Here is a 25,191-nt window from a genome sequence, read left to right as displayed (position 1 = left end):
TAAAAAAATAAACAAAAAAAATTAAAAAAAAAGAATGACATACACTAGAACACATACAAATAAATAAATAAAAGCAAATAAATGCATTTAAATAAATGCATTGCAAATAAATGTAAATACATACACATATACAGTGCTCATGTATACACACACACACAATGTTAGTGTATTTCTTTTCTTTTTTTTTTTTCCAGTTTTTGGCTGAGGCTGGGTTGGAACCCACCACCTCCAGCATATGGTGCTGGCGCCCTACTCCTTGAGCCACAGGCACCATGTTAGTGTATTTTTATACACTTGTGTGTTTAGATAATCCACGTATATAACATTGATATACATACTGTGCATATAAATCTAACTACTTTGAACACATCATATAGACATATCACACATATATTATATATAGATATCACATATATACAACACATAAATGTGCACGTTCACATATACTAAATGAGTACAAATGAAGCACCTTTTTACTCAGATTTTTCCAGTTAAACTGTTTCAAGGTCCCGGCCCAGGTCTGACTGACACTATCAGAAATATCCACCAGATGGCACTCTTTCGCCATTCCCATTTTCTGTACTCCCAGGGCTTGCCAGAGATGTCGCTTCTTTTTGCTAAGGCACAAAACTTGCGGAGCCAGGTGTTCCCCAGGCGCTCCCCACCACCACCGCCGGCTGAGCGAGTGTGTTCTCAGTTCCCAAAGCCTGAGATCTTGGCCTCTCCTCTCGGGCCCCCAGACTTCTTTTGGAGGAACGGCCTCCCACTGGGGGCTCCAATTCTGCTCAGTCCTGAAATCCACCCGTTACCAGCTAGACAAGGTATCGGCTCCACCCGGACATCCTCACTTCAGACCCGCGCGGCTGAAGGACCCTTTTTTGGAGCCTTTGTGTTAACTAGCCCGCCGGCCCTTTTCCCCATGACAGCCTGAAGAATAGGTCAGAGTCAGGGTCATTTGTACACATAGCCCCTGTTGGCTTGCTCCTCACACCTTGCCCCAGGTGAAGGAGAGATGGACACCCAGCCTGGTCAGTCAAAAGCGGAGAGGAAAATGGCCTGACCCTGCTGAGACCAAGAACCTTGGGCTTGGCAGGATCTGATCCCGCTTAACCCTTCCTGTCCGGGTCGGGTCTTGACTCTGGATCTCTGTGTAGAAGCCTAAAGAAAACTGCATTTCGGGCGCCTGTAGTCCCAGCTACTCGGGAGGCTGAGGCAAGAGAATCGCTTAAGCCCAGGAGTTGGAGGTTGCTGTGAGCTGTGTGAGGCCACCGCACTCTACAGAGGGCCATAAAAAGTGAGACTCTGTCTCTAAAAAAAAAACACTGCATTCGCTGGATCTTTAAACTACTTAAAATCCCAAAGGTGGAGGAAGTAGGGTGGAATTGAGCCTCTCCCGCCCTCAGGCTTGGGCTACTCCGGTTGGCTCTACTGGAATCTCACATCTCGGGTATAAGCAACCTAGGACGAAAAACACGGGGAAGGCTTGGAAACCCGAGGGGAGGAGAAGCCGGTAATTCTGGCAGCGACTCAGCTCCCCCCACCCCCCTACCCCCTTCTCTTCCCCCGGGAGCAGCGGGAAATTATTTATTAAAACGCTGCCCGCGCTCTCATTTATTTGCGGTGAATAATCCTCGGCATCTGAGCGCGTTTATTAAACCTTTCCCGTCCCCGCGCCCGCATTACTTTAATAATAAATCGCGTGTCACTTTCCAGCGACGTTATTAAAGCGGGTCCGCTGCAGCAGAGGCGGGGTGCGAGGAGAGTGGGGGCGGTGGGCAGCAGGGGTTCCTTCGGTTCCAGACTGTGGGGCTTGAACCAGAATGGCTGCAGAAGGAGAAACTGAGGCCGCAAAAAGGCTGCTCCTGAGCATCCTACAAAGTCTGCAAGTGCGGATGGAAGGGTACAGATTCTCTAGGAGCACTGTCCCCCACTCCAGTGGGCTGGGCCTTTTGGTGGAGAGCTTCAGCTTAGGAGGTGGACGCGGTAGGATCTCTGGGCCCGCAGGGGGCGCCTTGGAGCCAGTTGGTTTAAGAAACCGCTTGGGGCAGGGCGTTGCTTAGTGAGTAGGGCGCCGGCCCCATATACTGAGGGTGGTGGGTTCAAACCCGGCCCCCGCCAAATTGCAACAACAACCAAAAAAAAGTAGCCGGGCGCTGAGGTGGGCGCCTGTAGTCCCTGCTACTTGGGAGGCTGAGGCAAGAGAATCACCTAAGCCCAAAAGCTGGAGGTTGCTGTGACGCCACAGCACTCTACCCAGGGTGATAAAGTGAGACTCTGTCTCAAAAAAAAGGAAGGAAGGGAGGGAGGGAGGGGAGGGGAAAGGAGGGGAGGAGAGGGGAGGGAGGGAGGGAGGGAGGGAGGGAGGGAGGGAGGAAGGGAGGAAGGGAGGAAGGGAGGAAGGGAGGAAGGGAGGAAGGGAGGAAGGGAGGAAGGGAGGAAGGGAGGAAGGGAGGAAGGGAGGAAGGGAGGAAGGGAGGAAGGGAGGAAGGGAGGAAGGGAGGAAGGGAGGAAGGGAGGAAGGGAGGAAGGGAGGAAGGGAGGAAGGAAGGAAGGAAGGAAGGAAGGAAGGAAGGAAGGAAGGAAGGAAGGAAGGAAGGAAGGAAGGAAGGAAGGAAGGAAGGAAGGAAGGAAGGAAGGAAGGAAGGAAGGAAGGAAGGAAGGAAGGAAGGAAGGAAGGAAGGAAGGAAGGAAGGAAGGAAGGAAGGAAGGAAGGAAGGAAGGAAGGAAGGAAGGAAGGAAGGAAGGAAGGAAGGAAGGAAGGAAGGAAGGAAGGAAGGAAGGAAGGAAGGAAGGAAGGAAGGAAGGAAGGAAGGAAGGAAGGAAGGAAGGAAGGAAGGAAGGAAGGAAGGAAGGAAGGAAGGAAGGAAGGAAGGAAGGAAGGAAGGAAGGAAGGAAGGAAGGAAGGAAGGAAGGAAGGAAGGAAGGAAGGAAGGAAGGAAGGAAAACGCTTGGGGTAGATGCCCAGGCAGACGCGGGGACTCAAACTCACCAGCCCTCTTCCAGCTCCTTAGCCGGACTTTGCTCTGGCTCAAAGCCGCACAGCACGCCGGGACTCAAACTCACCAGCCCTCTTCCAGCTCCTTAGCCGGACTTTGCTCTGGCTCAAAGCCGCACAGCACGCCCCACCCCCAGTCACCCCGTTGCTCCTGTTTTGGCGGTCGCCTTGGAATTCGCTCCAAGTATCCAACCTGCTTGTGCTTGTAGGACCGCCTGGCTCCAGCCAGGGTTTGTCAATTAAAAACGTTGTGTGCATTAGGGTGCCTTGCCAAGTCAACAGTAGATGGTAGTTCGTAGTACACGGTAGGAGCGGCCAAACTCTGGGGTTGGGGTTCCCAGACCACGCCTCTCCCAAGAGGCTAGGCTCCCTGCGTAGGGCCCCAGAGTACAAACTCAGACGCCGCCTGGCTTAGAGCAGTCCCTCCCGCGGTGGCGCCAGGCTCCGGGAGGAGCCCAGGAGCATAGGAGGCCTTCGCCATCCACACACAGTGGTCTTGGCTTCTCCGACTTATGCTTTTATCCTCTTCAACCATTCAATAAACATTGGGTCTCACCAGTGTCCCCGGGCTAGGTAAGGAGAATGAGGGAAGAGATTTGGGGAGCCAAAGAGTGCAGTTGTGTGAGGGACCCCAAGCCAGATAGGACAGGTCACAATTGGGACAGATAGGAAGCAGGCGTTGGGGTCACCCAGGACAATGGTAGATTCCTGTGGGAGTTGGGGAAGGGTATGGCCCACAAAAGTGGCCAAAATTCTCTCCTCCCTAATCCAATTTATGCTTTCATTTTGGGGCCCTACCCATACCAATCTGATTTCCCCACTATCTAGGAAGGAGACCAGAGTAAGATGAACAGAGGGGCAGATATCTTAACTGTATATCAGCTCCAAGGAAGGGCAAACTGAGGACACCCGCCCTCCAACCAGATGGCTCCACCTTCTCTCCCTACAAGACAGGAAGGCCAGAATTCTAGCCTTCCTCTGTACATGTGGCAAGCATGTGCTTAGAGGGCAGGACCTGCAGTTCTGCAAGCCAGAGCCCTATTAGTGCAGGACGCCTCCCAGGGATGTCTGATCTTCATGTGCACATTTGCATGAAATATCCGTGCATCTGTGTGGCTTAGATCATTTACAAACCTTTATTGGTGTCCACTGTGCCTAGTCCATGCTAGGCTTTGTCTAATAGAGTGGTATGAGATATGGGGCCAGCCCCGCCCCTCTTACTGGGGAAAACCATACAGTGTTCCACTCTGCTCTCTTGTACAAAAGATGGCAAAGCAGCAAAGTGGACTGCAGTCAGTAAGTGCAACCGAGACTTAAAGAGGACAAACTCAAGACAGGCTACATAAAGGTGAGGGACCAGGAAAATAGTGGAACCATGGCCTGCAGAGAGAAGCACAGTTAGAAGAGACTGGCTAAGCAGGGATGGTGGAAGGGCTGTTGGAAAGAAGTGGAGGATCCCAGGGCCTGTGCCTCTTTGTGTCTGCCTTGGCCCCTACCCCAGCCTGGGGAGCAGCAGGTAGCTCTTGTCTTCCTCCTGGCTAGTCCATGGTGGAGACACTCCTGGCCAAGGCAGCTCCTACAGGGGCCCCTTTGCACACCACTTCTCCTACTGTCTCTCCCCTACCATCCCCTTCTACAGGCAAGTAGACTCTCCAACCACCATGATCACCCCTACAAAGAGCATTAAAGCAATCCATGAAGGGACCCTGCTTCCCCTTTTCAGGTCTTTTAAAGAGCAGGGATTGAGCACTATGTCTGCTCACCCACCCCAATGGGCCAAAGCTGTGGACCTAGTAGTAATCCTCGCTCTCTTCACTTTCAGCCTCCTCTTCAGGAACCAGGTTTAGTGACCGCAGCTGGGGAATGCCTGTAGAGTTCAGCTGATCTGCAAACGTGTAGGCAAATGAGAGAACAGGAGAGAGGGACTGTTGGTGCCCACATATCCCAGTCTGTGGGAAGGATATGCTTATGTGTGTACCCTCATGCACATATACAAGTGGACTGTTTCTTACACACACATCCAAGGCCCCTAATCCACTTTACCCCCAATCCCCAGAGCTCAGAGCTCTCACTTTACCTGGTGTGAGCACTGTCAGGCTAGCAGGTGCCTCCACCTGACCCAGGGCATTTCGGGCAAGGCAGCGGTAGGTGCCCTCATCACTGGGACGCACAGCCTGGATCTGCAGCCAGCCAGTCACCTCAAACCTCTGGGGTCCACCCCTAAACTGGAGCCAGACAAGGAGTCAGCAGGGTCCTTTTGAGAGGGGCCCTGGGCTGCCTGATGGAAGCCTCTGCTCTCTGTCCCTACCTGAACAGAGATGTGGGGGTCATCCCCTGGCAGCTGGATGTCCAAGCCATCCTTCCTCCACTCAATGGAGGCCATGGGGTAGGCAAACACCTCACAGCCAAAGATCACGTCTTGCCCTGTCACATTCCAAATGTCGTATGGGTGTGACACAATCTGGGGCTCTGGGGGTGGAGGCAGAAGGCTTGAGAACAGCATCCCCGCAAGGACATGACATAAAAATTACTGTAGACGTGCTTGTGGCAAAACATAATATATGCTGAGGTAAATACAACATGACACACAGGTACATATAAATATACATGCCAGTACACACAAGGGTACAAACACAGACATGGAAATGTACATGCACACTTGGTGCACAGAGTGCCTTACAGACATGATGCACACTCAAGCACACAGACCTACACCTCAGTGTGGCAGCCACACTGTCCCTGACTGCTCCCTTGTCCTCATTACACCCTCCTGGGACTCCTTCTCTGCAACACCTCCCCTCTTCCCCATTTTCTAACCAGGCCCAGTTCCACAAAACCTGAAAAGCAGCGCAATCCCCTGGGACATCCTGCAGTAAAAGCAAAGAACCTGAAGCCAGACCTGGGCATCAGACAGGAAACCCAGAGGAGTGGGGAAAATGGTTGGGGCAGGGTGTTTGTTTTCATTGCAGCCTCAGCCAGGCCAGACCAGAGCAGGGGCACAGGAAATGAAAGTTACTAAAGCTGCCAAAGAAAACTTGAGGTTTGAATGTCTCCCAGCCCTCAGGATTAGGGGGAGGGAGAGTTAGAAGAGCTCCCTCACCTTACTTATTCCCTAAATGCAGGAGAAAAGGAGAGAGGCGAGGTGAAAAAATTGCTTTAAAAACCTACCCCAGCTGGCTCACTGCCTGTAATCCTAGAACTCTGAGAGGCTGAGGAGGGAGGATACCTTGAGTCTAGGAGTTTGAGACCTCTCTGAGGTTCAGATCGTTGCCTGTGTCTAACCAACACTCAAGAGCAAGACCCTGTCTCTGGTAAACATAGGAAAATTAGCTGGGCATTGTGGGCACCTGTAGTCTCAGCTACTCGAGAAGTTGAGGCAGGAAGATCGCTTGAACCCAGGAGTTTGAGGTTGCTGTGAGATAGGCTGAGGCCATAGGCACTCCAGCCCTAGCAATAGAGTGAGACTCCTGTGTCAACAAAACAAAACAAAACCTCTGCTCAAGCAAAACCTGATTGCATCAACAGGAACCCAAGTCTGTCTGTGTGGGCAAAGGGTGGGGTCTCTTCATCCTCTCAATTGTGAGCCAGCCACAGGTTAATGTGTCTGCACTCTCAGAGGGTTTGTCCCTGCCAGCCAGTTCCGGGGTGTGCCCGCAGCTCAGCGCGCACAGCTTGCTGACAAAGCTCTGGAACCCCATCTTTGGGTGCCCAGTAAAGGAGAGCATGGTCTTATATTGGACTCAAAGGCCTGCCCAACCTGATTCTTCTTTCTCCCCAATGCTGTTGGAGGTCTGGGAGCAGAGCCTCAAGGAAGCCCAAGTGCTGAGGGTTGGGGACCTGGGCCGTGCGTACCGGATTCGCAGGGCCCCGGGTGCGCCTCAGTGAGGTTGGCGTCGGGCTGAGCCCGGGCGGCCTCCTGCAAGCGGCAAATCTGAGCGTAGGTGCGGCCATCGGACCCGCAGAGCGGTCGCTGCGAGCGGCAGGCACACAGCGGCTCCGGCACCTCTCCGCGGCTCAGGTCGCTGCCTGCGTCTAACCTACACTCAAGCTGCTCGCCGCAGCGCCCGTAGAAGTGAGCGCTGGGGTCCAGGTCGCAGAGCTGGCCCTCGAGGTTGGCACATTCCCAGCAGCAGCCGCAAGCGTCGCGCACCGAGCCTGCCAGGCAGCCGCGAGGCGCGGCGCATTCTTCTGGCCGGCAGGGAGCGCAGCCTTCGCCCTCCGCTAGCAGCCGCAGCCAGCCACGCCGCAGGTAATCCGGGCCTGGGGACGGCCTTGCGCTGGTCGGGGGCGGCGTCTGCACCACCAGCAGTAGCAGTGCCAAAGCAGCTGCTGGGGACTGCGGCATGGTAGGCTGGAAGCCCTGCGAGCACTCGGGGCATCAGCGTGTTCGTGGCACCCTGCCAGGAATGGAAGCCAGGTTAGGAGGTCAGAAATAATGCCTATGCTGAAAGACCAACCTCACTGCTCCCGTATCAAAGCTCACCCTAGCATTGCCCCCTCTTGCTACCTTGAAGTGGACTCCCACTCCCAACACAGAGGCCTAGCGAGTGACCCTTTAGGGGTTATCCGGTTATGCCAATTGGCAATTAATTGGCTGAGGAGTGAGGAGAGGTGATAAGAAGAGGTGATAAATCTCAGGGGCACGCGCATGCGAGTGCGCATCCTGCCTCCTTCCCCCAGTAGCACCACTTTACATACACCATCCAACTCTGATGCTAATTGTCCCAGGATAGGAACGGGCCGCTCCAGAAGTAAGAAGTTGTTAATAAGGATGGAAAGTGTGTGTGTGTGTGTGTGTGTGTGTGTGTGTGTGTGTGTTGGGCGCGCGCGCGGGGGTTGGGGGTGGGGTTGATGCCCCTTGCGTGTGGCCTGGGGCCCAGAACGCTCACCTAGAGTCGAGAACTGAGCCGTTCGTAGCAGCCGTGATTCCAGTCCGAAAGAGGAGGCAGTGGAAAGAAAGCAGAGGGGCACGAATCAACTAGGCCCACCAGCCACCTCTGCTCCCGCCTGAGGATTTCTGAGGGGCCACGGATTTGGATTCAGAGAGCAGCGCCTCCGCCCTCTCTCTCCGCCCTTCAACGTCGCACACCCGCCTACCCCTCGTTCTGAGGCTGCCAATTTTATGCAGCCGCACGGGACCTTCCTGGGCCATTTCCCCCTAGTCTGGCCCAAAGTCACAATGAGAGCAGAGGAGCCGTAACCGGACACCGAGGCTGGGAGAGATGGAGGGGTCGAGAGGCGGCTGGGTAGCTCGAACTATTGGCTGAACAGTTACGCTCTGTCCTATCTGACTTTACAGTCCCTGGGGTCTCCTTCTCCTCTGGAGCAGCTGCATAGTAGGCAGCCGGTAGGGGCTCTGTTGCCAAGTCATTTTAAGTCGGTGTCTGGGCACTCCTAGAGGACAGAACCAACCCGCATCTCCATCCCGCATTCCAGGATCGGTTTTCCCGGAGCGATTGCAGGCTTGCCCACCCAGTTTCGCCACCGAGTATAAGACCAGAGACCTGGCACTTATATTTGCCCTCCTTCCTCCGTCCCCACCCCCCACAGGTGCTTCAACCCTCGGATGAGCCGAGTGAGGTTAGAGCCGACCACAGGCCGCAGAAGAGGCGGGAGCGGCGCCTCCCCGGAGGACGTCGCTCCCGGTCAGGATTACAGGTTATGGTTGTGAAGCTGGCAGTCCCGTAAGCATTCAGTCTCTCGCTCGCCACCAGCGCCACCGTGGCACTCAGGGCTGAGGGAGGAGAGGAAAGCCTTCTTGGACTCCCGCCAGCCCAGCCTGGGTCGGCCATGCCCCGCCCCGGCTTCCCTCTAGCGGCTTACAGAAGCCGCGCAGCAGTCAAGCTGGTAGGGGGCGGCATTTAGTTAGGCTCGGTCCAGGAGGCCGGGCTCGGGCAGCGGCCCCTGCACTGCCCAGCAGGATCGACTCCGCGAGCGCACTGGTGCCCGGGAGAGCCAAGTTCGGGAGGCAGCCCGGGACCCTTCGGTCCAGGAGCGCACCGGAGCTCCTCCAACCCCTTTCACACAGGGGCTCCGGAGCCAGGCAGACGTCATCCCTGACCAGAGAGATTCTGTGAGGGTGGCTGAAGACCGCCTGTCATCAGAGCTCAAACTCGGGAGAACTTCACGCGAGCCCCACAACTCTCGCGAGATTCAGACAGGAAATCTAGGAATTCAGAACAGGAAAAGCCCTCAGATTTTAAACCGGAAAAAGAATGGGTGGAGCCAGCTATGTCTGATAGTTGTGAGTTATCCTTGTCCTCGAAGCTAACTGTAGTGTTGATCTAGTGCAGAAACGAACTGTCAAAGAACTGCAGGAAACTCTGAAAAAGGCCGGAGATGGGGATTTGGCGGAGCTGACAAATGGAGCCACCTAAGGGGAGGTCCCTGGCCCTGACACACCACCAGGTGGGCGGAGATCGTTGCCCGGATACTGAGCGGAAGCTGTCTGGGCTCTCTTAATGAATTGTTGCTGGGTTCTAAGCCTTGGAGCCGGTTTTTCCACCACAGACTCCAAGGTCCTAGAAACACTTTACTTATCCCACTTTATAGTAGTCGGTTGTTTACTCTGAGTCTAGTAGTATTGCTTAACTCAACATTGTTTCTTGTAAACCTAGACCCGCACCTGGTGGCACAGTAAGTTCTCCGTAAAATTTTGAGGATTAAATATGAAAACCTTTTTCTGAGGGTTTAACCTGGATTTTTCTAAGTCGCTGTTGGAGGCGACTAGATAGAAAGGGAATGAGCGCCCTCTGGTGGGATTGTGGTTACTGATGAGAACATAACCGTGCAGCTAGTAGACACTAAAGATGTTGACTATACAGGGGATCTGCTTTTATTAATAGAGGCTTTATTCTAGGAAAACGCCACGTAGTGTAATAATACTTTTAGAAAGGGATTCTTTGAGTAAGACACGTTTCCAGACCCATTGAGAATCCAAAATACAAATACATCCAGTAACACGTACAGGCATTACAAATAGTAAAGAAATAGCAAAAGATTTTCCACATTCATGATGTTATCAGTTTGACCAGATTCACAGAAAACTGTTGGACCAAAGGAAAAAGATTGATTGTGTGAATTTACATGGTCACCAGCATATGAAAGCTCCCATTGTGCCACATCCTTGTTATCACTTGGTATTGTTTGTTTTCTGAATTTTATCCATTAAGTAAAAATTTTATAGCGTAATTTTTTTTTTGTTTTTTTGAGACGGAGTCTCAGTATATCTCCCTCGGTAGAGCGCCATGGTGTTACAGCTCACAGCAACCTCAACCTCTTGGGCGTAAGCGATTCTCTTGCCTCAGCCTCCCAAGTAGCCGGAACTACAGGCGCCTGCCACAACTCCCAGTTATTTTTTGTTGTTGTTGTCATTGTTGTTTTAGCAGGCCCAGGCAGGTTCCAACCCGCCACCCCTGGTGCATGTGGCTGGCACCCTAACCACTGAACTATGTGCACCGAGCATAGAGGCTAAAATTTTAAGATAGCCAGTTCTTCAAGGATTTCTTTTTGATTTTTCTCTTAAAAGCTTTTTTTTTTTTTTTTTTAATGAGACAGAGCCTCAAGCTGTCGCCTTGGGTAGAGGGCCATGGCATCACAGCTCACAGCAACCTCCAACTCCTGGGCTCAAGCAATTCTCCTGCCTCCGCCTCCCAAGTAGCTGGGACTACGGGCGCCCTCCACAATGGCAGTTGTCATTGTTGTTTGGCAGGCCCGGGCTGGATTCGAACCTCCAGCTTAGGTGTATGTGGCTGGTGCCTTAGCCGCTAGAGCCACAGGCGCTGAGCCTTCTCTTAAAAACTTCTATATTGAAATAATTTTAGATTTGCATAAAAGTTGCAGAAATATCCAGAAAGTTTCCTCTTTCCTTCCAGCAGATTCCCATATTTCTATCTCTGGCCCAGATCTCCCTCGGAAACATGACTCCAATATATCCAAACTGATTAATCTACTTCTGGTATTTTTTTTTTTTTTTACTTCTGTTATTTTAATTTTTTATTTTTATTTGCTTTTTTTTTTTTTTTTTGAGACAGAGTCTGAGAAAGCCCTCATCTCTAAAAAAAAAAGCTGCATGTTGTAGCAAGCACCTGTAGTCCCAGCTACTTGGGAGGCTGAGGCAAGAGAATCACTTAAGCCCAAGAGTTTGAGGTTGCTGTGAGCTGTGACATCATGACATTCTACTGAAGGCTGGACAAAGTGAGACTCTGTCTCCAAAACAAACAAACAAAAAAAAACAAAACAAAACACATGGACTAGGAAGAGATCTTGGAGCCCCCAAACCACACCTCTCTTTCAACCTTTGGTCTTGAAATATAATAGAGTTTAGTGTTGGCATCTGTGGAGAGTTGTGAAATAGGTTAACATTCAAGAATCCCCTGAGCTGATCAGTTCACTCAAACCAAGGAAGATGCTAAATGTATGCTCAGAATTCCAAACAAGAAATAGAGCTTGCTCAAGAGATGATGGGAAGTAAAGAGGACTAATTACCCCGGAACTACTTGGAGTTCCCAAAGTACATGGAGAACCTTGGGTCCCAGTTGAACAACAGAATATTATTAGTAAAATGCTGCACGTGTTGGGAAGTTCATAAGATTTACATTTCAATGTACTCAGCTTCCCCAAACCCCAGATTCCTTGTTGGCTTTTCTGTAGTTTTCTCCCAGGGTAAGGGGGAGAGGAAGAAAGGTAACAAAAGGTGGCTATCTGCAAACCTTCTGCCTCTATTCCCTGACTTGGCAGATCCAAGTGAGAAATTTGTAGAGTACAATCACACATTAAGTTGGTGAGTTTAAGAAGTATGTAGAAGTATGGGGCTTTAAATTGGAGATTGAGAGAGATCTCCTGGGTCTGGAGACTTGACTTGGTATCACATGGTCCTCTATAACATTTAAGAAGAATTTGAGGCCAGGTGTGGTGGCTCATGCCTGTAATCCTAACAGTCTGGGAGGCCAAGGCAGGTGGGTTACTTGAGTTTAGGAGTTGGAGACCAGTCTGAGCAAGAGCAAGACCCTGACTCTACTAAAAAAATAGAAAAACAGGCTTAGTGCCTGTAGCTCAAGCCGCTAAGGCCCCAGCCACATACACTAGAGCTGGTGGGTTCAAATCCAGCCAAGGCCCGCCAAACAACAATGACAACTATAACCAAAAAATAGCCAGGCGTTGTGGTGGGTGCCTGTTATCCTAGCTACTTGGGAGGCTGAGGCAAGAGGATTGCTTAAGCCCAAGAGTTTGAGGTTGCTGTGAGCTGTGATGCCACAGCACTCTACCCAGGGTAACAGCTTGAGACTCAGTCTGAAAAAAAGGAAAGAAAAAGAAAAACAAAGCAAGAGGATCGAGGTTGTTGTGAGGTATCATGATGTCACAGCACTCTACCCAGGGCCACAGAGTAAGATTCTGTCCTCCCCACAAAAAAAAATGAGATGGGCAGTGCCTACGACTCAGTGAGTATGGTGCCGGCGCCAGCCCCATATACTGAGGGTGGTGGGTTGGAACCCGGCCCCGGCCAAACTGCAACAAAAAATAGCCGGGCATTGTGGCGGCTATTAGGGAGCTATTCGGGAGGCTGAGGCAGGAGAATTGCCTAAGCCCAGGAGTTGGAGGTTGCTGTGAACTGTGACACCATAGCACTCTGCCCAGGGCGATAAGTGAGACTCTGTCTCTAAAAAAAAAAAAGAGGAGGCTGGGCATGGTGGTTTATGCCTGTAATCCCTGCACTCTGGGAAGCCAAGGTGAGTGGATTGCCTGAGCTCACAAATTCTATACCAGCCTGAGCCAGAGTGAGACCCCCATCTCTAAAAATAGCCGGGCATTGTGGCAGGTGCCTGTAGTCCCAGCTACTCAGGAGGCTGAGGCAAGAGAATCACTTGAGCCCAAATGTTTGAGGTTGCTGTGAGCTATGATGCCACAGTACTCTACTGAGGGTGACAAGTGAGACTTTGTCTCAAAAAAAAAAAAAATTAGAAAAGTGCTGGAATTATAATTGTAAGACACTATGCCTAGCCTTAATTGCTAATATTTAAACATTGAAAATTTTATATTGGCCAGGCCCTCCGCAAGTTGGAGGTTGCTGTGAGCTATGACAATGCCACCACACACTAGCCTGGGCAACCGAGCGAGACTGTTTCAAATAAATAAATAAGTAGGGCGGCGCCTGTGGCTCGTGAGTAGGGCACCAGCCTCAAATACCGAGGGTGGCAGGTTCAAATCCAGCCCCAGCCAAACTGCAAAAAAAAAAAAAAAAAAGTTGGGATTGTGGCGGGCACCTGTAGTCCCAGCTACTCGGGAGGTGACAAAGTTAAACTCTGTCTTTAAAAAAAAATAAATAAATGGGTGGCACCTGTGGCTCAAAGGGGTAGGGCGCTGGCCCCATATGCCGGAGGTGGCGGGTTCAAACCCCGCCCCGGCCAGAAACTGCAAAATAAATAAATAAATAAATGGCTCAGTGCCTGTAGCTCAAGCGGCTAAGGCGCCAGCCACATACACCAGAGCTGGCGGGTTGAAGTCTAGCCCAGGCCTGCCAAACAACAATGAAAACTACAACCAAAAAATAGCTGGGCGTTATGGTGGGCACCTGTAATCCCAGCTACTTGGGAGGCTGAGGCAAGAGCATCGCTTAAGCCCAGGAGTTTGAGGTTGCTGTGAGCTGTGACGCCATGGCACTCTACCCTGGGCAACAACTTGAGGCTCTGTCTCAAAATAAAATAAAATAAATAAGTAAACAAATAAAGTCTCCTCTCTAAAGTTATAAATTGTGTTATAGGCTCGGTGCCTGTAGCTCAGTAGCTAGGGCACCAGCCACATACACGGGACCTGGAGGATTCAAATCCAGCCGAGGCCTGCCAAAGAATGACAACTAAAACCAAAAAACAGCTGGGGGCCAGTGGGCACGTACAGTCCCAGTTACTTGGGAGGCTAAGGCAAGAGAATCTCTTAAGCCCAAGAGTTGGAGGTTGCTGTGAGCTGTGACGTCACAGCACTCTACCCAGGGCAACATAGTGACACTCTGTCTCAAAATAAATAAATAAATAAATAAACAAACAAATAGTGTTATATGTGTGCATATCTCCAGAATTTGAGGGCCAGAATTGTCAGGATGTTCAGAGAGGCTTTGAGAACTCCCAATACTCCTGGAAGGTAGGAGGTAAGAAAAGTCAGAGCTAGTACTTAAGCTGCTATGCTGCCATAATTTGAAAACAACAAAAATGAAAATCTGGTCCATGCAGCAACAATCGAAAGTGAGCACTGGCTTCTATTTGAGCTAGGGCTGGCCCTCTCCAACTCAGTACAGGCCTGATTTAGCCTGCTTCCCTCAGTTAAGATTCCTGCCTGCCCCTACAGACTTTGAATTTATATTCCTCGAATTAGATGGTTCCTTTGGCGCTATTGTGATAATAACAACAATAATAGCCTCCCAAGTAGCTGGGACTACAGGCGCCCGCCACAATGCCCAGCTATTTTTTGGTTGCAGTTCAGCCAGGGCCGGGTTTCAACCCGCCACCCTAGGTATATGGGGCCGGCGCCTTACCAACTGAGCCACAGGCGCCGCCCTCCCAAGCATGATTCTAACCATCACACTATCCTGACAATATTAATGCAGCTGGAGCCAGAACTGCAGCAGATGTTTTATAAATTTAAATACCCCATATTCAGAGTCAAGCTATAGAAATGCAGGCATGTGTCCAGATGGCAGAAGATCAGGAGATAGGGAAGTGATAGGGAAATCATAGGTCACAGCACCTGTGCACCGAGGCCAAAGTGCTTGCTTGCATGAACAGAAGACAAAAGAGATGACTGGGGGTGAAGGTGAAGGTAGGTTGGGCCAGGAAGTTTGAGAGCCCTTACCAAGCCAGAAAAGCAGCCTGCAAGATGAAGTCTAAGAAGCTAAGTACAGTGAATTTAGTCTGCCAAGTTTCACACTGTTCTCCCCACACCCTTTCCCCCCTCCCATTATCTAGTTAAAGATTTCTTCATGATTGTGAGGTTATCTCAGGAGACTTGAGGAAGTAGTCACACATAGACAATAGGTGTTGTGATATTGGTAAAGGTTACTTTGATGATACTATGTTTTCTTTAATTATTCTCTTATTTCTTTAATGATTCTCTTATTTTTGTTAAAGTGAAAATTACCTTTCTGGGTTTTGTTTTGTTTTGTTTTTCGAGACAGAGTCTCATTTTGTCACCCTTAGTAGAGTTCCCTGGCGTCATAGCCCACAGCAACCTCAAACTCTTGGGCACAAGTGATCTTCTTGCTTCATCCTCCCAAGTAATTGGGTCTACAGGCCCCCGCCACATTGCAGGTCTGTTTTTAGAGACAGGGTCTGGCTCTTGCTGAGGCTGGTCTCAGTTGATCCACCCATCTCAGCCTCCCAGCTAGGATTATAGTGAGCCATCGCACTCAGCCTTTTCTGTTGTTTAAACATTTTGCAGTTGTAAGAATGGAGACTACTTTGGTGTTACTTCTTATCAGATAAAGTTAAAATTTGCTAGGTTTGTTTCCTTGTTGTAACTGAGGCAGAACAGTTTTTGAGAGACTGTCTCTGTTCTCCAGAATTGCTGGCCTTCCATAATAAAGCTCTTTCGACCTAATTCTCCTCTCTGCATCTAGCTGACACTGATAAGCAGCCAGACCCACTTCTTCCAGTAACATTTCGGAGAGCCTCCAGGTACTGGCACTGCTGAGACAGGCAGGTGGGAAGTGAGAAGTTAGGGTCAGTATCTGAGCTGCTGGTGTTCCCAAGCACCTTCTGCATGTGCGTGCTTGGAGCAGGGATGAGGTTAGTGGAAATTAAGTGGCGCTCGGGGCCGGGTGTGGGGAGGGGCTTCTTTTCATTCTCTTTTTTTTTTTTTTTTTTTGCAGTTTTTGGCCGGGGCTGGGTTTGAACCCGCCGTCTCCGGCATATGGGTCGGCGCCCTACTCCTTTGAGCCATAGGTGCCGCCCTTCCTTTCATTCTTGTTCCCTTCGCCTACTTGCCTGAGAACCTCCAGGTACTGCCGATGTGACTGCAGGAAGCAGCCCAGCTACCTCTCAGGGAAAAATGTGGTAGGAGCCCTCCTTAGGTACAGTAATACAGCAACTTACCTAAGTCCTCGGGCCACTGCCCTGTGCAGTGCATAGTGCTGGGAAGATAAAACGGGAAGGACCTTGTGCAGAGGCCCATGGTTCCGCCCGCAGACCATTAAGTGGGTGCTCCCAAGGCCCAAACTTGGGAGCGTGGGTCGGGATCCTGCATCAAAGGCCTGAGGCGCTCCCTGGTGATAGCGGACAGCGCCGCGGGCAGGTGGCGGCGCCGGGCCGGGAGCTCCAGCTACGCGCGCAGGGGAACTCAGTGGGCCCCCTTCCCACCTGCGCGAGGGCAGCCCGCCCGGGGGAGGAAAGGCGGTAGTCCTAGGCGGGTCGGATTCCCAGCCAGCTCCCTCCTCACAGGAGGCGGCCCATTATCCGGCGTCGTTAAAGAGCAATTAGATGGAAATTAAGCCGAGAACAAGTATTGATTATCTCATTAAGGCCGGGGAGCCCGCACTGTCGGGGAGAGTTTACCACGGCTCACCCCATTATCTGCAAGGTGAAAGCTTGCGGTCATCAAAACCCAGTGAGGTATCGATCCTACTCCCTTCCCCAAGTCCTTCCCCACCCCCCAAGTATGTGGGTTCTAAAGAAGTGACACCAAGGGTGTGTGAGGTGGAGGAGCACTGTCTCTTTAGTTCTCTTCATTTCTGCAGTTTCTGGTCCCGGATTTCTGCTGATGCTGGGGAGTTGGAAAGAGCAAAGACAATTCACATCTCTCCAGGCTTGGAGAGAGGGGACTTCCCTAATTTTACATCCAAGGACAGACCAGAGTTGAGACTTCATGGAAAGAATCCCAATTTCTTTTGGGAAAAATCCCAAAAGAATGGGGCTGGAAGAACGCTAAAGTTCCTGAACCCTCATAATCCCCCAAAGTACTTGCTGGCAGTCATAGAGGATGCAACTGTGTGCCTTACCCTCACCTACCCTCAGGAATGGATGACTTCAAGGGAACAGATAATCATGGGAATAATTTTTTTTTTTTATGGCCCTCGGTAGAGTGCCGTGGCCTCACACAGCTCACAGCAACCTCCAACTCCTGGGCTTAAGCGATTCTCTTGCCTCAGCCTCCCAAGCAGCTGGGACTACAGGCGCCCGCCACAACGCCCGGCTATTTTTTGGTTGCAGTTTGGCCGGGGCGGGTTTGAACCCGCCAGCCTCGGTACATGGGGACGGCGCCTTACTGACTGAGCCACAGGCGCCGCCCTGTTTTTCTTTTTTTTTTTTTTAGAGACAGTCTCACTTTGTCACCCTTGGTAGAGTGATATGGCGTCACAGCTCACAGCAACCTCCAGCTCTTGGGCTTAGGCGATTCTCTTGCCTCAGCCTCCGAGTAGCTGGGACTACAGGCACCTGCCACAACACCCAGCTATTTTTTTGTTGCAGTTTGGCCAGAGCTAGGTTCGAACCCGCCACTGTCAGTATATAGGGCCGATGCCCTACTCACTGAGCCACAGGCACCGCCCAATCATGGGAATAATTAATGTTACAAGTATGAGTTAGAAGAAAGCGTGCAGGTGCTCTAAGGGTGCTTAAAAATTGGGGTGGGGGTGCAGGGCCAGGTGCAGTGGCTCAAGCTTGAATCCTAGCACTCTGGGAGGCTGAGGCAGGTGGATTGCTTGAGCCCAAGAGTTTGAGACCAGCCTGAGCAAGCAGGCATTGTGGAGGTGCCTATAGTCCCAGCTACTTGGGAGGCTGAGGCAGGAGGATCGCTTGAATGCAGAAGTTTGAGGTTGCTGTGAGCTAGGTTGAGCTTGAGGTTGCTCTGTAGCCTGGGCAACAGAGCGGGGCTCTGTCAAACAGAGGGAAGGAAAGAAAGAAGGAAAGAAGGAAGAGGAAGGGAAAGAGGAGAGAGAGAAAAAGGAAAAGAAAGGAGGGCAGCTTATACAGGAAGTAGATGCTCCAGTAAACACCCCAAAAAACAAGTGTGTTACCCACTTATTCAGTCAACACAATTGCTGAAGGCACAGGAGAGCCTGTGGTGAGCACAACTATGGTCTCTTCTCCTGGAACCCAGTGTAGTGAGGGAGACAGACATCTATGACATAATCACAAAACTACAGGTAAAATCACAAATATGGTACTATACTGAAAAGTATGACAGGGTGCAATGAGCTGGAATAAGGATGACCCGACTTCAGGGAGGGTGGGGGGTCAATGAAGCCTCTCTCGGAGAAAGCGGTGATGGTCAGTCCATCCTTTCAGGTCATGTCATTAATTGAATCCGCGGGAAAGCTGGAGGAGTCCCCTGGAAAGGGTGAGCCTCCCCCACACCGCCGTGTTTTGCCCTGAAGCGCGCCCAGGTCGGAGACGTATCAGGAAACACACTAGTAATCTGCTCTCACTTGAGAGCTGCAGGTGCGCGGCGGGGGGGGGGGGAGCGGGGAAAGGGCAGCGGCAGGTGGTGCTCCAGCCCGGTGCAGGGTTGGCCCGCGCGGAGCTGGCTGCGCCGCAGTGATATTTGGACTCATCTCCCTGCCCCGGAGCCCGGCAACTATTAATCTTGGTTGACGGTTTCTAATATCCTAATTGAGAGATGGGGAGAGAGGCCCAGTCCTCCTCAAAGGTAGAAGCGGCTAATGGGGCTCTTCATCACCGCCAGGAGCGGGTCCCCGGCGGAGCGCGAGGGGCGCTGCAGCAGGTGAGCCCCGCGCTGGCAGAGGCCCTTAATGAAGCTACTTCGGCTGGGGCGGGCCGAGAGGAGGGCGCGGGGAGCAAGGCAGTTCCCCGGGGGTGAGAGGAAGGTTCGCCCACCCCTGAGCCTACAGCCCAGCCAGGGCTCACCTGGGAGCCCCTTACGAAGCCCTCTGCAGGCGCCGAGCTGGGGCAAGGGGGAGCAGGAGGATGCTGGGTTAGGCCTGCCTAGACGTGGATCTTTTGCGAAGCAGTTGTGTGGGATGGCAAGGGATGGGGGTGAGAGAGGTGTTCTGAAACCTGGAGTCGCCCTCCAATAAACTAGGACCAGACGTGAAGTGGGCGCTCCCCTACTTTTGCCGACCTACAAGGCCTGTGCTCAAGGCGTGTAGGGGAGAGGTATTAGGGACAAGTGAGACTGTCAGGGCCTCCAGACCCCAGACATCCAGAGATCCAGTCTTTTAATAGCCACACCCCTTTCCACTCTGTGACTTAGTTTCTGTGAGGTATGTTTGTGAGCTCCTTCCCCTCCCGATCCCAAGCTTGTCCCCTCCTCCAGCACATGCTGGCGGACCTGTCTCTTACCCAATCCTCCCACTCCCAATCCTAGCCCAAACTGCTGGGGTAGAAGAGTTGAGCCCACCTAGCCCGGTCGGCGCCACTCCTCTGCCCTCTCCTGGGACCCTCTATGTCCCCAAGCCCCAGCTTCTCTGCAGGCTGGTCTGTCTCTTCTCCCTCACTGACAGCCTCTCTCCTGCCCCCTCCCACCTCTAGCCGCATCAGGAATATATTGTATTCTCACCTAATCCTGTTCAATTACAGCATAATAAAACACATAATAAAAACCTAATTCATTTTTCTCCCGCTCACCCCATCTCCAGGCATCTTCTTGCTCGGGATTACAAATTTGTCTCATGTTTGTGGCACCGCACTCCTGGCGCCTCTGCATCTTTAATGTATGAACCAAGGAGCTAGGGACCCGAGCATTTTGTTTTTGCACTCTTGGCGCTGGGAAGGCGCCTGTCAGTCACCTGAGGATGCAGGAGGTAAAAGAGGGAGGGGCTGCACCTTCGTGGGGGCCCCAGGGGATATTCAAAGGCCCCCAAATTTCCAGTGGCCAGGGAGATAGCAGGTCTGTCCATAGACAGACCCAGCCTAGCCTCCAGTGGAGGAAGACTTGGTGAGGTCTCCGGGGACTGAGCCTGCCAAAGAGAATTGTCCTCCTGGTACAGACCAGCTGGACATGCAGAGCAGAACCAGGCCAGGAGGGGTTCCTCCTCCGCAGCCTCTCTTCACTCCTTTGCCTCTGACCTTCTGAGCTGACCTGGCCCAGGAAGCTCTGACTTCCAAGCTTCCACCACTCTGCCCAGTCCCTGTGGGCTCCCTAACATCCTCTGATCACATTGTGAACAACCCCAAATCACTGAAATAAGGTTAGAATGTCCCAGATGGAATTATTAAAAATCCAATAAAAGAAAAATTCCCACAAGTGCCTGATGAGTTTACAAAGGGCAGGTCTAAGACCCCAGTACAACCCAGTAATATTCCTTCATTTTCTTTATTCATTTGAGATGGAGGTTCCCAAACTTTTTGCCTTCAAGGAACCCTTAGTTTTTCAGTAATTTTTTCACAATACCCTAGGTCAAAAGAAATAACTAAGTTTCCTTTAAAGTACTTAGGTCCAAACAACATAAGAATTTGCATCCTGGGCAGCGCCTGTGGCTCAGTGAGCAGGGCGCGGGCCCCATATAGTGAGGGTGGCGGGTTCAAACCCAGCCCCGGCCAAACTGCAACAAACAAATAGCCGGGCGTTGTGGTGGGTGCCTGCAGTCCCAGCTACTTGGGAGGCTGAGGCAGGAGAATCGCCTAAGCCCAGAAGTTGGAGGTTGCCGTGAGCTGTGTGACACCACGGCACTCTACTGAGGGCAATAAAGTGAAACTCGGTCTCTACAAAAAAAAAAAAAGAATTCGCATCCTAACAACTTTGTAACTGTTTGAAAAACTAATACAAATTGGAAGGAAAAAAATATTTCTATTTCACTCTTAACCCCAACTATTTACTAATGGCATGTATGTGTCCATTGGGCTCTGCAGAGTTTTTTTTTTTGTTTGTTTTTGTTTTTCAGACAGAGTCTCACTTTGTCACCCTCGGTAGAGTGCTCACAGCAATCCCAAACTCTTGGGCTCCAGTGATTCTCTTGCCTCAGCCTTCCAAGTAGCTGGGACTACAGGCGCCTGCCACAATGCCCAGCTATTTTTAGAGACAGAGTCTTGTTCTGGCTCAGGCTGGTCTCCAACCTGTGAGGTCAGGCAATCTACCCACCTTGGCCTCCCAGAGTGCCAGGATTACAGGAGTAAGCCACCTCCCCTGGCCTTGCATAGCTTCTTAAAACTTGAACTCACCTTGGTCAGGCACAGTGATGCATACCTGTAATCCCAGCACTTTGGGAGGAATAGGCAAGAAAATGACTTGAGACCAGGAGTTTGAGACCAACCTGGGCAACACAGTGAGACCCAGTTTCTAAAAACAATTAGCCATGCATGGTAGCATACATCTGTAGTTCTAGCTACTTGGGAGGCTGAGACAGGAGGAACTGGTGAGCCTGGGAGTTGGAAGTTGCAGTGACCTGTGATAAGGTCACACAGCATTCTAGTTTAGGTGACGAAGCCAAACTCTGTATCACAAAATAAATAATTTTTTTAAAACTTGGAATCACCTTGGACACTGCCACCATCATTTCTTGTTCCACATTCTTTCTTTTAGTTCTTACTTTGTATCACAGCAACCATCAAAAGCCCAGTTATGCAAAGACATCAAAGTAATGCAACCCAAGGCCAGGTGTGGTGGCTCATGCCTGTAATCCTAGCACTCTGGGAGGCCGAGGAGGGTGGATTGCTTGAGCTCAAAGGTTCAAGACCAGCCTGAGCAAGAGTAAGACCCATTTCTAAAAATAGCTGGGCATTGTGGCAGGTGCCCATAGTCCCAGCTACTTGGGAGACTGAGGCAAGAGAACCACTTGAGCCCCCAAAACATTTGAGGTTGCTGTGAGCTGTAATGCCATGGCACTCTGCCAAGATTGACAAAGTGAGACTCTGTCTCAAAAAAAAAAAAAAAGCAGGTTCAGTGCCCATAGCTCATGGTTAGGGTGCTGGTCATACACACTGGGGCTGGCAGGTTCAAACCCCACCCTGGCCTGTTAACCAACAATGACAACTACAACAACAACAACAAAGAATAGCCAGGCGTGTGGCGGGCACTTGTAGTCCCAGCTACTCAGGAGGCTGAGGCAAGAGAATTACTTGAACCCAAAAACGTTTGAGGTTTCTGCGAGCTGTGACGCCATAGCACACTACTGAGGACAACAAAGTGAGACTGTCTAAAAAAAAAAGTAATGCACCACAATCTGATAATATTGAAACTGTGCACTACTTTGTGCAGTGTCCAGTAGACAACTAGTGGTGCCGTGTTTCCCTTGAAAATTTAAAATATCCTTCACAGTCCTATTAGTTCACTGTGGCACTCTGGGGGTACCTCAGTACACAGTTTGGAAGCTGAAGCTTTAGGGATTCTGCCTATTCTCTAGTTGACAAGCCTCCTTAAGTGGTCTTAGAAAAGTTTGGGACAATTGAACAGAAATCATCTGATTTAGCCAAAGGAAAAAAGCACTTGAATCTTATCCACAATTTTGGGATCAGCTACATGCAGAGAAATCTAGCATCCTGGAGGTCCAGGTGTTGGTTGGGAGCCAACTTGCAAAAATGGGGCCCTGAGAGAAAATCGCTAATAGTAATGAATGAGTCTAGCAGAATAAACCAGACTCAGCAGAGGCTTGTGTATCATACAAAACAATGCTGCCAGGCATATTGTAAGGGTGATGTTTTACCTAACTAGCCAGCAAAACCATCCCACCCCGCTGTACCCAGGTCCCTTGGAAAATAGGCCATGAAGGGCAGTACCTATGGCTCAGTGAGTAGGGCACCAGCCCCATATACCCAGGGTGGTGGGTTCAAACCCGGCCCAAGCCAAACTGCAACAAAAAATAGCCAGGTGTTGTGGTGGGCACCTGTAGTCCCAGCTATTCAGGAGGCTGAGGCAAGAGAATCGCCTAAGTCCAGGAGCTGGAGGTTGCTGTGAGCCGTGACGCCACAGCACTCTACCGGGGGCAACAAAGTGAGACTCTGTCTCTAAAAAAAGAAGAAGAAAATAGGCCGTGAAAATGCAACTATATCACCAAAACCCAAGCAACTCAGCTACTGAGTAGTAGGAACTAGACAACAATAAGCTGAAGGGGTTTCCCTTCCAGCATGCCTTAAGTGATGGCAGGTCAGTGCCAGTCCCAAGAAGCTGCAAAAGTGGAAAGTAAGCCAGCCCCACAGGGAACTGCCAAAGGAAATAGGCATTGGCATGCACAGGGAAACAGATAAAACAACAGACTTGGAGAGAGTAGCTCTGATTACAGATGAGATACTCTTTCCACCACTCTATTCCCTGCATTTGAGACTCCTAGGGTGACACAAGAAGAGAGAGGGCTGAGCTTGTTCTCTTGCTGGCTATAATAACCAGTGACAAGCTTCATTTTATCTAGGGAACTGTTCAAGCCATATTACCCCCCAAGATTCTGATATATCTCACTGAAAGGACATGTTCTCCCATCCTCTAGGCTGAAAATCACTAAAGCTATGAGCCTTCTTTTTTTTTTTTTTTTTTTTTTTTTTAGAGACAGTCTCACTTTATCACCCTTGGTAGAGTACTGTGGCATCACAGCTCACAGCAACCTCCAGCTCCTGGGCTTAGGTGATTCTCTTGCCTCAGCCTCCTGAGTAGCTGGGACTACAGGCGCCAGCCACAACACTCAGCTATTTTTTGTTGCAGTTTGGCTGGGGCTGGGTTTGAACCCACCACTTTCGGTATATGGGGCTGGCGCCCTACCCACTGAGCCACAGGCGCTGCCCAAGATGTCACATTTTTTAGGTTTGTTGAAGTGTAAAATAAATTTGGAACCACTGTATTTGTGATCTTATCTAGGATCAACATATGAGTGGGGTTTAGGGCATTTTTGGATTCCACATTCATGTATTCAGCAAACAATATTGAGTACCTACTGTGGATTAAGCACTATTACAGGTAATGTGGGCATATTAAAAATATGGATTCTTGAAAAACATTTGTGAAGATGGTGGCCGAGTAACAGCTTCCCTGCAACAGGGCACGGTGAGTCTGGAGAGATAAGACTCCAGGCATCTCTGGCTGGTGGGATCTGCCTATAATCATCCCTTTGAGGATACAGGGAGTCAGCAAGGGACTTCTGGACCCCAAGAGGAGGACAAAAACAGTGGAAAACTGGCAAGTGGTTGCGTGTGTTCAATTGACCTAATCCCGCTGGCAGCTGTAAGTACAAACAGCAGTGAGACTGCAAACTGGAAAGGCCTTAGCTGTGAACTGTTTTGGTGTTTTTGGACTTGGCACTCAGTTGAACTACCTTGGGGAGAGGTTGAGTAGGAGTGCGGAGAACTTTGGTCATTGTCTAGGCCCCAGACTGAGCCGCTGAGCTGGACGGAGCTAATAGTGTTCAGCTGTGGGCCGCAGGGAGCCATTGTGAGAGAACTGCCCTGACAAGCTCCGCCCTCAGGGTTGCAGAGCAAGGATCTGGTGGGAGCTAGTAACCTAGTGACTGAGTAGCCTAAAGGTGGGGACTGAGCTCCCTTACAGCCTTAACCCTCAGGAGCAGAGTGAGACGGGTTTTGGCACACTGGAGCCTCAGGCTGTTGCCCTGGGCAGAGTGCCATGGCATCACAGCTCATAGCAACCTCAAACTCCTGGGCTTGGCGCCGCCTGGACCTCCATAAGACCTGTGCCATGACCCCCGACCCGTGACCTGCACCCGCCGGGCCTCTGCATGCCCTGACCAGGAACTGCGGGAGCCACGCAACCCTGCGTCCTCCCTCCTGGACCCTCCCTGCCTCCACACTGGCCCGTTTGTCTGGCCAGGGACTCTGGTAGCCGCGTGCCCTCCGGAGCCCTCCCTGCCTCTGCGCAGAGCCCTTATTCTGGCCAGGGACTGCTGGAGCCTTGGGCACTCTGTGCCAAAGTCACTGGGCATCAGGCACTCCCAGAACCATGTGCACCACCTCCCGCCCTGTTGCTGGATCCTGGTGTGTCACACTCCAGAGCTGCTTCCACAACAAGAACTCCCTGGCTGGGGCAGCCTCAGAGGAACTACACAGGGTCACTCCCTACCAAGATCCAGCAACAATAGAGTGATCCCGCTGGGGTCTAATCTTGGAGAGACACCTCCGCAACTCTGAGGATGGCCAGAGGCAATGGTGAAAAACAATCATGAGGTGAAATCAACAGAAAAACCCTGGCAATATGAATAATCAGAGTAGATCAACTCCCCCAAGGATCAAGGGGGCAGACACAGCACAAGATCCCATGCACAAACAAATAGCTGAGATGTCAGAAATCAAATTCAGAATCTGCATAGCAAATAAGATCAA

The 25,191-nt window shown here is 51.0% G+C and overlaps 1 protein-coding gene across 3 annotated transcripts; it reads right to left on the bottom strand.

Annotated features, from left to right (window-relative positions):
* Positions 1-4,112: 4,112 nt before the first annotated feature.
* On the bottom strand, positions 4,113-10,238 carry KAZALD1 (Kazal type serine peptidase inhibitor domain 1). 3 transcript variants are annotated; one of them, XM_053586241.1, is made up of 6 exons: positions 8,500-10,238; positions 7,885-7,897; positions 6,848-7,392; positions 5,304-5,464; positions 5,073-5,220; positions 4,113-4,880 (listed from the first exon to the last, which is right to left on the bottom strand). In XM_053586241.1, exons 3-6 carry the CDS (start codon positions 7,338-7,340, stop codon positions 4,786-4,788), a joined length of 897 nt encoding a protein of 298 aa, XP_053442216.1. In that variant the 5' UTR covers positions 7,341-7,392; positions 7,885-7,897; positions 8,500-10,238; the 3' UTR covers positions 4,113-4,785. The 3 variants fall into 3 exon arrangements, with proteins under 3 accessions (XP_053442216.1, XP_053442215.1, XP_053442214.1); XM_053586240.1 differs by having other exon boundaries at positions 7,885-8,729; positions 8,819-10,236; XM_053586239.1 differs by having other exon boundaries at positions 7,885-10,236.
* Positions 10,239-25,191: the final 14,953 nt, after the last annotated feature.

This window comes from Nycticebus coucang, chromosome 3 (assembly GCF_027406575.1).
Source record: "Nycticebus coucang isolate mNycCou1 chromosome 3, mNycCou1.pri, whole genome shotgun sequence".
Classification (NCBI taxonomy): domain Eukaryota; kingdom Metazoa; phylum Chordata; class Mammalia; order Primates; family Lorisidae; genus Nycticebus; species Nycticebus coucang.
Note: the sequence above shows the minus strand (reverse complement) of the source record. Positions and strands in the feature narration are given on the sequence as shown.

What these genes read in the sequence shown, in the direction of transcription:
- KAZALD1 (XM_053586241.1), bottom strand. Translation starts at nt 7,340, where the DNA reads ATGCCGCAGTCCCCAGCAGCTGCTTTGGCACTGCTACTGCTGGTGGTG. An exon ending in CCCGGGGCCCTGCGAATCCG is followed by an intron (nt 5,465 to 6,847) that starts GTACGCACGGCC and finishes CTCCACCCCCAG; the next exon opens with AGCCCCAGATTGTGTCACAC. An exon ending in ACCCCCACATCTCTGTTCAG is followed by an intron (nt 5,221 to 5,303) that starts GTAGGGACAGAG and finishes GTCTGGCTCCAG; the next exon opens with TTTAGGGGTGGACCCCAGAG.